This window comes from Mesoplodon densirostris, chromosome 15, assembly GCF_025265405.1.
Source record: "Mesoplodon densirostris isolate mMesDen1 chromosome 15, mMesDen1 primary haplotype, whole genome shotgun sequence".
Lineage (NCBI taxonomy): Eukaryota > Metazoa > Chordata > Mammalia > Artiodactyla > Ziphiidae > Mesoplodon > Mesoplodon densirostris.
The window spans coordinates 38,798,489-38,812,010 of NC_082675.1; the positions used below are offsets into that span (position 1 = coordinate 38,798,489).

The window sequence follows — 13,522 nt, forward strand, 5'->3', positions numbered from 1 at the left end:
TAATTCACTAATTTTACTGCTTTTTAGTATTCTATTAAATGAATATAACACACATGTAAAAAAAATCATTTCTCCTATTGATGGACATTTAGGTTGTTTCTAGCTTTTTACTATTTCAAACAGTGCTGGTACACATGTACAAGAGTTTCTCTGAGAGAAGAATTGTAGGGGCATAGGTTATGTACACTTTCAACCTTACTAAATAATGCTGATTTTTTTCCAAGGTAGTTGGTTATGTTTACATTCCCACTAGCGATGTATGTATTTCAGTTGCAAATGTTTGATATGGTCATGCTTATTTTTAAGTTTTTTAAATTTTGTTTGTTTGTTTGTTTGTTTGTTTGTTTGCAGTACGCGGGCCTCTCACTGTTATGGCCTCTCCCGTTGCGGAGCACAGGCTCCGGACGCGCAGACTCAGCGGCCATGGCTCATGGGCCCAGCCGCTCCGCGGCATGTGGGATCCTCCCGGACCGGGTCACGAACCCGTGTCCCCTGCATCGGCAGGCGGACTCTCAACTACTGCGCCATCAGAGAAGCCCAGTTTTTTAAAATTTTAAAATAATTTTATATCTTCAGAAAAGTCACAGAAACAGTACAAGAGATCCAAACATGACATTTAAAAATAATTCCATTCTCCAATAAAGATGTTTAAAAAAATAAAAATAAAATTATCACAATATGCTGGCTGAAAAAAAACAATCCATTTATAATAGCATCAAAAGGAATAAAATACTTAGGCATATATTTGATGAAAGAAGTGTAAAACTTATACTCTAAAAACTAAAAAACATTGTTGAAAGAAATTTTAAAAGACCTAAATAAATGTAAAGATAGTCTACATTCATGAATTGGAAGACATTAATATTTTTAAGATAGCAATATTCCCCAAATTGATCTACAGATTCAATGCATTCCCTATCAAAAGCCCAGCTGACTTCTTTGCATAAATTAACAAACTGATCCTAAAATTCATATGGAAATTCAGGGGACCCAGAATACCCAAAACAATATTTAAAAAGAAGAACAAAGTTGGAAGACTCTCACTGCCCCATTTTAAAACTTAATACAAAGCTACAGCATTTAGACATTGTGGTGCTGGCATAAAGATGACATATAAATCAATGGGATAGAATTGAGAGAGTCTAGAAATAAACCCTGCTATTTATGGTCAACTGAATTTTGACGAGGGTGCCAAGACCATTCAATGGGGAAAGTAATCTTTTCAACAAATGGTGCTGGGGCAACTTGATATCCACATGTGAAAGAATGAAGTTGGACCTTTACCTCACAAGCAAAAAGTAACTTAAAACAGATCAAAGACCTAACTGTAAGACCTAAAACAATAAAATTCTTAGAAGAAAACATAGGTGTAAATCTTTGTGACTTCGGATCAAGCAATGATTTCTTAGATACGATTCCAAGAGCACCACCACCACCAACAACAACAAAAACAGATAAACTGGACACCATCAAAATTAAAAACATTTGTGCTTCAAAGGACACCATCAAGAAAATGAAAAGAAAACCCACAGAATGGGAGAAATTATTTGCAAATCATATGTCTGATAAGAGACTTATATCTATAATATTTAAAGACCTATTATAACTCAATAATAAAAAGACAAATAGCCTAATTAAGATCTGAATGGGCACATATCCAAGGAAGATATACAGATGACCAAAGAGCACATGAAAAGATGCTCAACACCACTAGGCAGTTGGAGAAATGAAAATCAAAAACACAATGGGGCTTCCCTGGTGGCACAGTGGTTGAGAGTCCGCCTGCCGATGCAGGGGACACGGGTTCGTGCCCCGGTCCGGGAGGATCCCACGTGCCGCGGAGCGGCTGGGCCCGTGGGCCATGGCCGCTGAGCCTGCGCGCCCGGAGCCTGTGCTCCGCAACGGGAGAGGCCACAACAGTGAGAGGCCTGCGTACCGCAAAAAAAAAAAAAAAACACAATGAATACTACTTCATGCCCATGAGGATTGCTATAAGCAAAAAGAGAGACAATAACAAGTAATATGTAGAGAAACTGGAAGTTCATACACTGCTGGTGGGAATGTAAATGGTTTAGCTACTTTAGAAAACAGTCTAGCAGTTCTTCAAATGGTTAAACAGTTACCATATGATCCAGCCATTCTACTCCTAGATATGAAATGAGAGAGAAGTGAAAATATAGGTCCACACAAAAAACCTGTACACAAAAATTTACAGCAGCATTATTCATAATAACCAAAAAATGGAAACAGTTCAAATGTCTATCATGTCCATAATGAATGGATATATAAAATGTGGTAATCTATACAATGGAATATTACTCAGCAATAAAAAGAAATGAAATATTGATGAATGCTAAAACGTGGATTAAACTTGAAAACGGTATTCCAAGTGAAAGAAGCCAGTCACACAAGATCAGATATTGTTATGATTCCATTTACATTAAATGTCCAGAGCAAGCAGATCTATAGAGAAAGAAAATATATTGGTAATTGCCTAGGGCTGGGGGACTGGGGGGAATTGAGGGATGATGGTTAAAGGGTCTGGGGTTTCATGAAAATGTTCTAAAATTGCTTGTAGTGATTGTTGTACAACTCTGTGAATTTACTAAAAGCTATTGAATTGCACATTTTATATGGGTGAAATGTATGTGGACTATATATTAATAAAGCTGTTAAAAAGTAGGGAGTTCACATAAAACCTTCACCAGCTTTGCTTAAAGCTGAGAATTTATATAACCATAGTACCATGGTCAAAGCAGGAAATCAGTTCTGGAACAAAACTATTAACTATTAATAAAACTATTAACCAACTAAAGACCTCACTAGTTTTCCCTTAATGTCATTTTTCGTTCCAGGATTCAATCCAGGATCAAACATTGCATTCAGTTCTTTTGTCCTCTTAGTCTCCTGCAACCTGGGACATGTCTTCAATTTTACCTTGTTTTTCATGACTTTAACTACTATCTCCAATTCCATATGAACACTGCAAGGTTCCTTTTAGTCCTTCCCCATTTCTCTATTTGTAACTTCTTTCTCTGACAGGGAGAAACCTGATTCTTGTTATCTACAATGTACATATTCACTTCTTTGATTTTTTTTCCTAGAAGTTACACAATTGCTAACCCACACCCCTGTGAGAAAACAGGTTGCCAGCTAAAGTGTTGCCATATAATTCTTTTGGTCTTTAGCCTTATGGTTTCCAGCCAAAACACTGGTTTGTTTTACTGAGGTTTGCTCTTTTCATGCTCACCCTCCATCAATGTGGTTATGTTAGGTTTCATTTGTTACCATTTGGATTCCATGTTGCCTGCCTCTCCTCCCATCCAACCCCCCATGCCCCACTCCATTCTTTTTTTAAAAAATATTTATTTATTTATTTATTTATTTGGCTGCACCGGGTCTTAGTTGTGGCACGCAGGATCTTTGTTGCGACATGTGGGATCTAGTTCCCTGACCAGGGATCGAACCCGGGCCCCCTGCATTGGGAGTACAGTGTCTTAACCGCTGGACCACCAGGGAAGTCCCCCCACTCCATTCTTTTTTTTTTTTTTTTAATTTATTTTTGGCTGCATTGGGTCTTCATTGTTGCGCGCAGGCTTTCTCTAGTTGTGGCAAGCCGGGGCTACTCTTCGTTGCAGTGCACAGGCTTCTCCTTGCGGTGGCTTCTCTTGTTGCGGAGCATGGGCTCTGGGCGCGCGGGCTTTAGTAGTTGGGGCGCGTGGGCTCTAGAGCACAGGCTCAGTAGTTGTAGCGCACAGGCGTAGCTGCTCCGCAGCATGTGGGATTTTCCCGGACCAAGGCTCGAACCCGTGTCCCCTTCATTGGCAGGCGGATTCTTAACCACTGCGACACCAGGGAAGTCCAGCCCCCCGCCAACTCCATTCTTGATTAACTTTGTTCTATGGTTCTAAGAGCCAAAGCTATACAAAACGGTATATTCAGAGAAGCATCTCTCCCTCCTCATACCTACTTATTCCCATTCTCCCTTCTTTACACCCCTTTCCCACCCATCCCCCTACTGGTAACCAATCTCTTTAGGTTGTGGTTTATCCTTCTTGAATTTGTTTTGAAGAAATGAGATACATAAGTATTTTCTTTCATCCACTTCTTTCTTACAATTATCTTGTTTTCTAAAATTTGTATTTATGTGGTATTATTCCATTTTATTATGGTTTTTATTTGTATTTCCCTTATTATTAATGAGGCTGAACATCTTTTCAGATGTTTATTGGCCATTTGGGTTTCTTCTAGGAAATACCTGCTAAAGTTTTTTTTTTTTTTTTGCCCATTTTCTCTTGGATTTGTAAGAGTAATTTATGTATTCTGAATACTTATCCTTTTTAGTAATACTAGGTACAGATTTGGAAGGCTCGTCTTTTTATTTATAACATCTTTGATGAATAGAACTTCTTAAGTTTAGTTTATCTATCATTTGGCCTTTTCTGTTTAAGAAATCCTCTATGAGTTGCCACAGTTATTGTCCTTTATTGTCTTCTAAAGTTTTAGAGTTTTGTCTTTTACATTTAAGTTTTTAATCCACCTGAATTTTTTTTTTTTGCATATCAGGTAAGATCCAATATAATTTCTTGGTTCTTCAGTGCTGACTGTTGAAGAGCCCATCCTTTACCACTGATCTACATTGCAAGCTTTATCATAAATCTCCATTTTATATGCATGTGGGTGTGTTTCCAGGGTTTGCTCCATGCCAAAACCACTGTCTTTTTAATACAGCTGTATAATTCTTAGTCTCCGGTAAGGCAGATCTCTCCCACCTCTTCTACTTCAGGGCTGTCTTGACTATTCTTGGTTCTTTGCTCTGCCATATACATTTTTAAACAATTTAAAAATTTAACTATATGTTTATGATATACTTCTCATTTAAGTCTTCTTTAGTGTCATTTATAGTTTCATCATTTTCTCCATAAAGGTCTTATACACCTTTTATAAGATTTATTCGTAGATAATATTTTTGACGTCATTGTAAAATAGTTTTTTAAATGCATTTCCTAACTGTTTGCTGTTGGTATATAGAAATACAACTAATTTTTATAAATTGATTTTGAATCCATCAAATTAACTAAATTCTTATTAATTTAATTGATTTATTGGTGGATTATTTTATGTTTTCTACCAAGATATATTATTAGTAAATAGTGATAGTTTTGTTTCTTTCTCTCTCTTTTTTTAAGTAATTAGTGGTTCCATTTATTTCTAAATATAGTAAGAACATAAGATATTTTTATTGAGTTTAAATAAAATGCTTGTAATGGTGCCATTAACACCTCTTGAAAGTGGCCCTCTGAAGGAAGAGACCATATCCATTTTTGTTTTACATTTACTAAGGAGAAGCTGTGAAGGGAGAAAGGAATTAAAATGGAATATTAAATTATATTCTGTTTACATTTTAATATACACTGCGTAAGACCGCCAGCTTCTATGAAAGGATAAATACTGTATCATTAGACTGGTTGTGGAGAGTTTTGTTTCTCACTTTACAGTTATAGGTAAAAAAAAGTCAGGATATACAGTTATAAAATGTGAGCTAGGTAGCAGAATATCCGTTTAAAAAAAGTAGGAAGGAAAGCACAAAAATGTTCACAGTGGCTTATTTTGAGTTAAAGAATCATGGATGATTTTTTCTTTTTTAATATATCTCTATACTTTCCAGTTTTCCCAAGATGAGTATCTATCACTTTCATAACCAGGAAAGAAACAAAACTTAAAACTAAAAGCAAGTCTAAAACAAAATGTAAAGGTAAGGATGATATACTAAAAATGCCCCATTAGAAATAAAACAATCAAGTACCTCTGATGTGCCTCCCCCCACCCAGATATACCACTGCAGAGCCAGCTGGCAGCATAGACTAATATACCATGTTATGTCTAAGAGAATGACCTCTGAGATTCATGGAACTTTGTGTTTCCATTAAGGGCATGTATGGACTTGACCTGTCAAAGGCATACAGTTGGTCAGCATTTCATTTGTTTTGAAATGTGATCAACTCAATTATCCATAAGATACATTTTTCCTCTTTGTGAATTACTTATGGTCTTATCATATTAAGAGACTCCTAACTCTCACTGCTTATTTCCTAAGGATAAACTTAGGAAATATAAACTAATTTTCAATTGGTTCTACTCTCCCTATTTTACAAATAAGGAAACAGAAACCACCAGAGATTAAGTAGGTCCTCTTTCTGTGCCTCTGCTCACCTCCTCTACACCAGAGGACTTTGTCTCTCATCATGACACTTGTCAAAAATATCCATCTTCTCCATCATAAGCTCCATGAGATTACGATCTTTGTTTGTCCTGCCCTCCTGTGTATCTCCAGGCTGAGCACAATACCTGACATAGTACCTGATATATAATGGATGTTCAGTAAATCTCTATCGAATGTTGAATAAATTTTATAAGCAATCTACATTCCAAAAAAATCAGACTACTTGCCAAATTAAATGTTTGATTAATTGCTTTTGGAAATATTCACAACATCATTTGACTACACGTGGGTGGAAATTGAAAACAATCTCTGAGTAAAGGCTCCTAATGAAAAAAGTTTGAAAGCAAAATTACCTTTCTGTTTACCTTTTCTGGTATAATGAATTTTTCACATGGTAAAACATTTTTCCTATTTTCTTTTATACCATTTAGAGCTATTAGTATTATGGCATCTAGATGCTAATTGCATATAGCTGTTAATTAGTCTGGTTTTATATGAAAAGAAAAACTAGACAAACAAAACTAAGTCAACATAATTCATAAAAGTCTCTTCACTTAACTTGTTTATCTTTTTTAATTTAAATTTTTTTCCACACAGTTGGGACTGGTGGATGTGGCTGATATTGAATGTTAAATAGATATCCTTGGAGGACCATATCTAACCCCCAAATGTGACATATCTAACCCCAATCAGTCTTCTGGTTCCTTCTGCCTGGAGGGTCATGGGCTTGAGTCACAAGGCTCTCCTCTCAGAGGGCTGAGTGTCTTGGGCAGGGGAGTGTTGTGCACCCTTGTTTGGGGGCAGTGTTTTTTTCCAGCTTTATTGAGCTATAATTAACATATTGTCTAAGTTTAAGGTATACAGTGTGATGTTTTCATGCATGTATGTATTGTGAAATGTTCACCACAATAAGGTTAGTTAACACACACTTCACCTCACATAATTGCCACTTTGTCTCTTCATTTTAAAGGAGGATTTGGTGTTTTAATTATCCAACAACAGCTTCATGTGCCTAGAACTATTTTAGATGTTTGTATGTAGAAATAATTTTACTATAGACAGAGATAATGATACAGTACAAGTTTTACAGTTTCTAACATTTTGAGAATATAATTATCTTGAGTAATTCAGTTCATTCTATTAATTTGGTATATAATCCAACAGTCGTTGAGGGCATCCCATACTCTAGGTACTGTGCAACATTGTCACTATATAAAATGAGTAAAATACTACCTAAAAAAGCTCACGATCTAGCGATGTATCTTTGGACATCAGATTTTATTTTCCTTTTTTCTTATATGTGTTTTGTCGTTAAATTTGGGGTAAGGAAGATTTACACGATTATATCAATTTGGCCAAGAGCTGTGGTCCAAAGCTTCATTTTTTCTAAGTGGCCTATAGTAGCTGTTAGCAGATAAATAGAATTTAATTAGACAATTAAATTCACATATAAATATAAATTTATATTTCACATATAAATAGAATTTAATTAGACAGAGGTCTCATACATTCAAGCTTCTACTTAATGTATCAGGTCAGTCCCTGTTGTCATTTGTATGAAGTATGGGAGGTGGGGTGTGGTATTCTAAAGAAAAGGAAACCTGATATTTCCTCCTCAAATCTGTTGTGGGGAATATGGAGAAGGAAAGCTATCTGCTCTGTAAATCTCTGTATATGGTTAGTACCCAGTATATCAGTACACTGAACTTAACCTCATAGACATGTGTGTAAAAAAGATAAACTCTTTTTTCTTCTTGGCAGGTGTCCTTGTAGACTTGGGTCTGGAGGAAAATGGGACAGCCTATCAGAGAGCAGAGAAATATGTTGTTCGTCTAGACAATGAGATTCAAACCAAGTTTGAAGTTTTTATGAGAAGGGTGAAACAGAACCCGTACACACTGTTTGTGCTAGTTCATGACAACTCCCATGTGGAACTAACGAGGTGATTGCTTCAGAGTGAGCAAATACAATATTTCTTCTACAGCAGTAATGGTCATGTACTAAATAATATAAAAGGTGGTGATTTGAAAGACCATGGACCCTACCAGTTGGCATCTTCTCATGGTTTAACTTATTCCCACCCTTTCCTTGCTTTCTCAACTTTTCTTACCGCTTTAATGTTGATTTTATTTTAACTATACTGTGGGCGAATTCACAAATTCCTGTTAAAATCCGGTCTTAAGAGCATTGTGGGACTCAGCTGCTTCAGCGAAAGGGTGGCAACAAGGGGGTTGCGGTGAGTGAGCTCCCAGAAGGGCCAGGTGCTTTCCTGCCCACCCCCTCTCCTCCTCGTGGTTCTTCTCGTTTTCTCCTTTTCCTTGTCCTCTCTTCCTTCCTTTCCTGCCATTTCTCCTCTTCCTTGCCTTTCTCTCTTCCCTCTTCCCTTTAGCAGCAGTGGAGATGCCACTTCAATGATCTGAGAGCAGATCCAAAACCTTCCGCAATCTACCTGTTTAAACAAGAGACCATCCTATCTCTTTACGGGCTTATTAATGAAATAACAGTTTGTGTGGTGTGACGGAGTCAGATCAAATCACAGTACTTATCTAGTAGGGGGTATCTTTGTTCCTATGGATTGAAAAAAGCAAGTAGTTGTTTTTTGTTGTTGTTTTTTTAAGGGCAAATAGTTGTCAAATATTACACATCATGTTTTGTCCTCACCAGGTCGGGGGAGGGAAATTTCAGGCATCATCAAGCATTTATAGATTTTCTTTCCTCAGGACACACTGAGGTTAGGCATCTGGAATTTTTTTGATCTGTGGTAGAAATGTCAGAATTGCAAAAACACTTGTTCAGAAGCCAGAATGTGTTTGGTACTCCATAATCTGAAGTCCAGAGCCATATGTAGGTGTAAATAAGACCTGGTATAACTTGTTAGATTTGCAAGGAAGGAAGGAAGGGAGAGAGGGAGGAAGGAGAGATAAAGAAAAGAAATTTTACCCACACCTTGTTCAGTTACTGCTCATGTTCTATGAGCAGAAATAGCTCACTGACCTTGTATACCTTATCTTTGAAAGTTTGGGGTAATAGCTCTGAGGATTACACATTGGATCTCTCTGTATTTAATTCTCATGGGCCTTGAGATTACTTTTTTGAATATATATATATATATATATATACATATATATATATATATATATATATATATATATATAGAGAGAGAGAGAGAGAGAGAGAGAGAGAGAGAGAGAGAGAGAGGGAGAGAGAGGGAGAGGGGTGGGGTGGGGTGGGAGAGAGGGAGAGAGAGCGGGACTGGGGGTGGGGAGTTTTGAGGCTGCATGGAAACCTGGTACGTCCACACTGAACGGAACTGAAAATGACTCAGAGATATGAAAATGTTGGTCGTGGGGAGGAGGCTGGAGGAGTCCTCCCCAAGGTCTAGCAGCTTCAAGGGAGAAAGGAGAGCGTGTTAACACAGAGGGGATTCCTTGTAGCTTTGGGGCCTCTCTGGGGGTACAGATCATTGCACAGTTATAAGCATCATATTGTGATGGAGAGCTCCCTCATTCAGGTGGGCTTTCAAACTGAAGTGATCCACCTCAGCTACGGAGTTGGATATCCTTGGCTTGGATAACTGAGTTTACACTTTGAGGTATATCAGCGACAAACTGAAAAACGAAAAAAAAATCCCTGAAATTTGTCTGAAAGGGGTAAGAAGGTGGGTCCTCTTTGCCCTTCCAAATCAAATGTTGGTTGCTTCTGTTCCTGCCCCCAATTAAAAGGAACCAGAAAAATAAGAGCTAAAACATGACCTCCATTTTGATATCTGATTCTGCATCTAATCAGTTAAATTAGGAGGTTTTAATGTGACTTTCAATATTTCTACAGTGTCATTTCGGGCTCTTTGTCACATGGTGAACCTGGCCATGGATTGGCTGACAGAGTCATTAACTGCAGAGAGGTTCTGGAAGCTTTCAACCTCCTGGTGCTCCAGGTCACCTCCTGCCCATACACTCTGCAGACCCAACAGTCCCGAATCAGCGCCAACAACGAGGTTCACTGGATACAGCTGGACAGCACAGTGAGTCTCTGTTCTACCCTCTGATACACAGTCATGTTCTCAGTTCCCCTGGGGAGCAGAATCTTGTAATAAAATATGGTCATGGCAAAAGAGTGCAAAAAACTAACTAAATAATGCTTTCTCTTCTAAAAGTTCCATATAATTACAATTATTATTCACTAAAAACTAGTGAATAGTGTCCTCTATAAATTTGATTCGGTTGTTCTTTTTTGGGCTATCATGCAGATACAAAATTGTCTATCCAGTATAATTTGTCCCCCTAAAATGTGATGTCAGCTGACACCATCATCAATATCCTGGATTAGCTTTGTGCCTTTAAATGATTCATTCCAATCTAAAACTTGGAAATTGTATTGTCCTCTTGTTTCAGTCTTACTGATCTAGAAGTATATCTATATGTTAATTATTCTCATGCTTCCCAGCAACTGGATTTTTCCTTTTAATCAATTCCTCACAGACTTCTAGTTGAAACAGAAGATGCTGGTACTGTTACTCTAAATTACTCAGGGAACTTCCCTGGCAGTCCAGTGGTTAAGTCTCCGTGCTTCCACCGCAGGGCACACGAGTTTGATCCCTGGTCAGGGAACTAAGATCCCACATGCTGCACAGTGTGGCCAAAAAGGAAAAAAAAAAAAAAAAAAAAAGACTTTAAACAGGAATTCCCTGGTGGTCCAGTGGTTAGGACTTCACAGACAAAACAAAACAAAACAAAACACTCTAAATTACTCAGTAGTATCATTTAATGCGTTGAGAATAGCTCAGCACTGTACACATCCAGGTCCAGTCCCTAGTACTTAAAAGATATTTTCTGTGACCCATAAACTGTACGCTAAATATATTAGCAAATAAAAAAATGAGAGTTTTATTAAAAAACAATAAAGATCAGCCGTTAAGCAATAGAACCTTTGTTTAGAAATATTGAACTGTGAGATATTTTAAAATAAACATGTTTAAGTAAAAGAGGCCAGAAATGTCTTACATAAGAATAACTGTTTATTTTTCAACCCAGTGCATTTCACTCTGTTATGAAGTAGGTAAGAAGACTTGGAGCCCTTCTCTCTGAGTATTGGTGTGTCCTTTACAGTCAAGCAAGCTCAGGTCCCTGACTCACGTTGGCATCACCAGTCCCTCCCTTGTGAGAACTGTCTCGGTGTGTTGACTGTCACAAGGAGGTTGCTTTGAGCTTTCACTTTGCTGGTATCTTCTCCACCCTAGCTCTGTCCATGAATTGGGTGGGCAAGTTATGAGTGAGATAAAAGGCTGCCAGAGTTCCTTTGCCTCTGAACCAAAACCGTATGGTGTGCCTAGGGTCTACCCCAGTAGTTGTCCTGACATGGAATGGGATAGCCAGTAGAACTGATAAAAGGAAACATTGTTTTTAATCCAACAGATAGGGCTCCAACTAAACGTTAAGTTGAATATATTGTTAGGGGGGAAAAAGGAGAACTATCCTATCCTGAACAGTTGGTTCAGTCTTTTTCTGGAAGGGATCACTCCAGTGATAGGAAGATGGGCTCATAGCTTCTGCCCTTTGTCTTCTCCTGATGTGAAATAATAGAGAAACAAGCTTAAAATAATTTTCCTTAAAAGTCATTCCTATGACTGTGTTTAATTTTTTTAAGTATAATGATGGTATTGTGGTTATATTTCTAAAAGGATTCCAATCTTAGAGATATCTAGTGAAGTATTTGTGGATTAGAGATATGATACCCAGGATCATATTCAAAATAATTGAGGGGTGGGGAGTTATTATATTCTAATTAAAGTTTTAAAAAAATCATCCCTATGACATTGAGAGGAACATGGAGAAAAGGTAAAAGCATTGAATCTAATTTACAACAACTTTACACATTTAGGGGCGAAGCTCTAGTGATTAGCTTCCTTTAGTTATCCTGAAGCCAATGTCCTAAAGAAGGCATAATAGAGAAAAGCAAAGAAAGTAGACTCAAAAAATATTAGTGAGCACTTGTGGGCTTGTGTTACATCTTTCCAAGAACACACAGAGAGCTGATGGTTTAAGGAGAAAGCAAAGTACGTATAAAAGCCACTATTATTCCAAAGTAGAACAAGACATAGATAGAGAAAACAGATTGGTGGTTTTCAGAGGCGGGGGCTGGAGGGTAGACAAAATGGGTGAAGGTGGTCAAAAGGTATAGACTTCCAGTTATAAAATAGATAACTCCTGGGGAAATAATGTACAGCAAGGTGACTATAGTTAATAATACTGTATGGTATATTTGAAAGTTGCTAAGAGAGTAGATCTTAAAATTTCTCACCATAAGAAAACAAGAATTATAACCATGTGTGGTGAGGGATGGATGTTAACTAAACTTACTGTGGTGATCATTTCACAACATATGCAGATAGCAAATCATTACGCTGTACACCTGAAACTAATATAATTTTATGTCAATTTTTTTAAAAAAGAAAAAACTCAAGTTGTACACCTTAAATATATACAATTTGTCAAAACAAAACAAAAAATGTAACAAAATTAAAACGAAGTAGAATAAGACAATTGCAGAAAACCAAAGTGCTCTGTGGGTTGAAAGGAGGGAGAAGTCCCACCCATTTGAGAGCATCAGGGAACAGCAACATAGAGGACAGAGCCCTTGGGATGGGCCTTGGAGGAGAGGAAGGACAGAGCAGACCGGGGAGCAGCCACTCCTGGCAGCTGACAGCTCGGGCAGGACCACAGAGGAGTAAGCATCAGACATTTTTCAGAGAATACTTAGTGGGATGAAAAGAAACCTGGAAATATACATATGGAATCTTTGAGACCAGGCTGGAAAAGCTTACACTTATTACACAGGCATGAACGATATTTTAGCAAGGGCATAGTATTATTAGAAATAACATTGAGACACAGATGGAGAGAAAAAACGTATGGACACCAAGAGGGGAAAGTGGCGGCGGTGGGGGTGGGTGATGAATTGGGAGATGGGGATTGACATGTATACACTAATATGTGTAAAATGGATAACTAATAAGAAGCGGCTGTATAAAAAAATAAATTAAAAGAAAATTCAAAAAGAAAAAAAAAGAAATAGCAGAATATACATATTTCTTTTATTTTTTATATTCACAATGTTAATGTACAGCTTGATGCATTTTCACAAACTGAGCACACCCATGGGACCAGCACCCAGATGAAGAACTAGAACACTAGCACCACTCCAGAAGCCAGGCGCTCTCTCACGAGAGGGAAGCACTCTTCTGTCTTGGTTTGCCCCATTTTGAACGTTATATAAATGGAATCATGCAGTAGGCACTCTCTT

The 13,522-nt window shown here is 37.6% G+C and overlaps 1 protein-coding gene and 1 non-coding gene across 4 annotated transcripts in view; one reads left to right on the forward strand and one right to left on the reverse strand.

The window, feature by feature from the left end:
* The window catches only part of GREB1L (GREB1 like retinoic acid receptor coactivator), a 123,532-nt gene that overhangs the window by 78,022 nt on the left and 31,988 nt on the right, over positions 1-13,522 (forward strand). For all 3 annotated transcript variants that reach the window (XM_060119001.1, XM_060119002.1, XM_060119003.1), the window contains 2 exons: positions 7,985-8,165; positions 10,052-10,244. In XM_060119001.1, the coding sequence (XP_059974984.1) occupies positions 7,985-8,165; positions 10,052-10,244 (374 nt within the window). The remainder of the gene's footprint in view (positions 1-7,984; positions 8,166-10,051; positions 10,245-13,522) is intronic.
* Positions 3,447-3,519, reverse strand: TRNAG-CCC (transfer RNA glycine (anticodon CCC)). The gene has a single exon. It is a non-coding gene; the product is annotated as a tRNA-Gly (tRNA).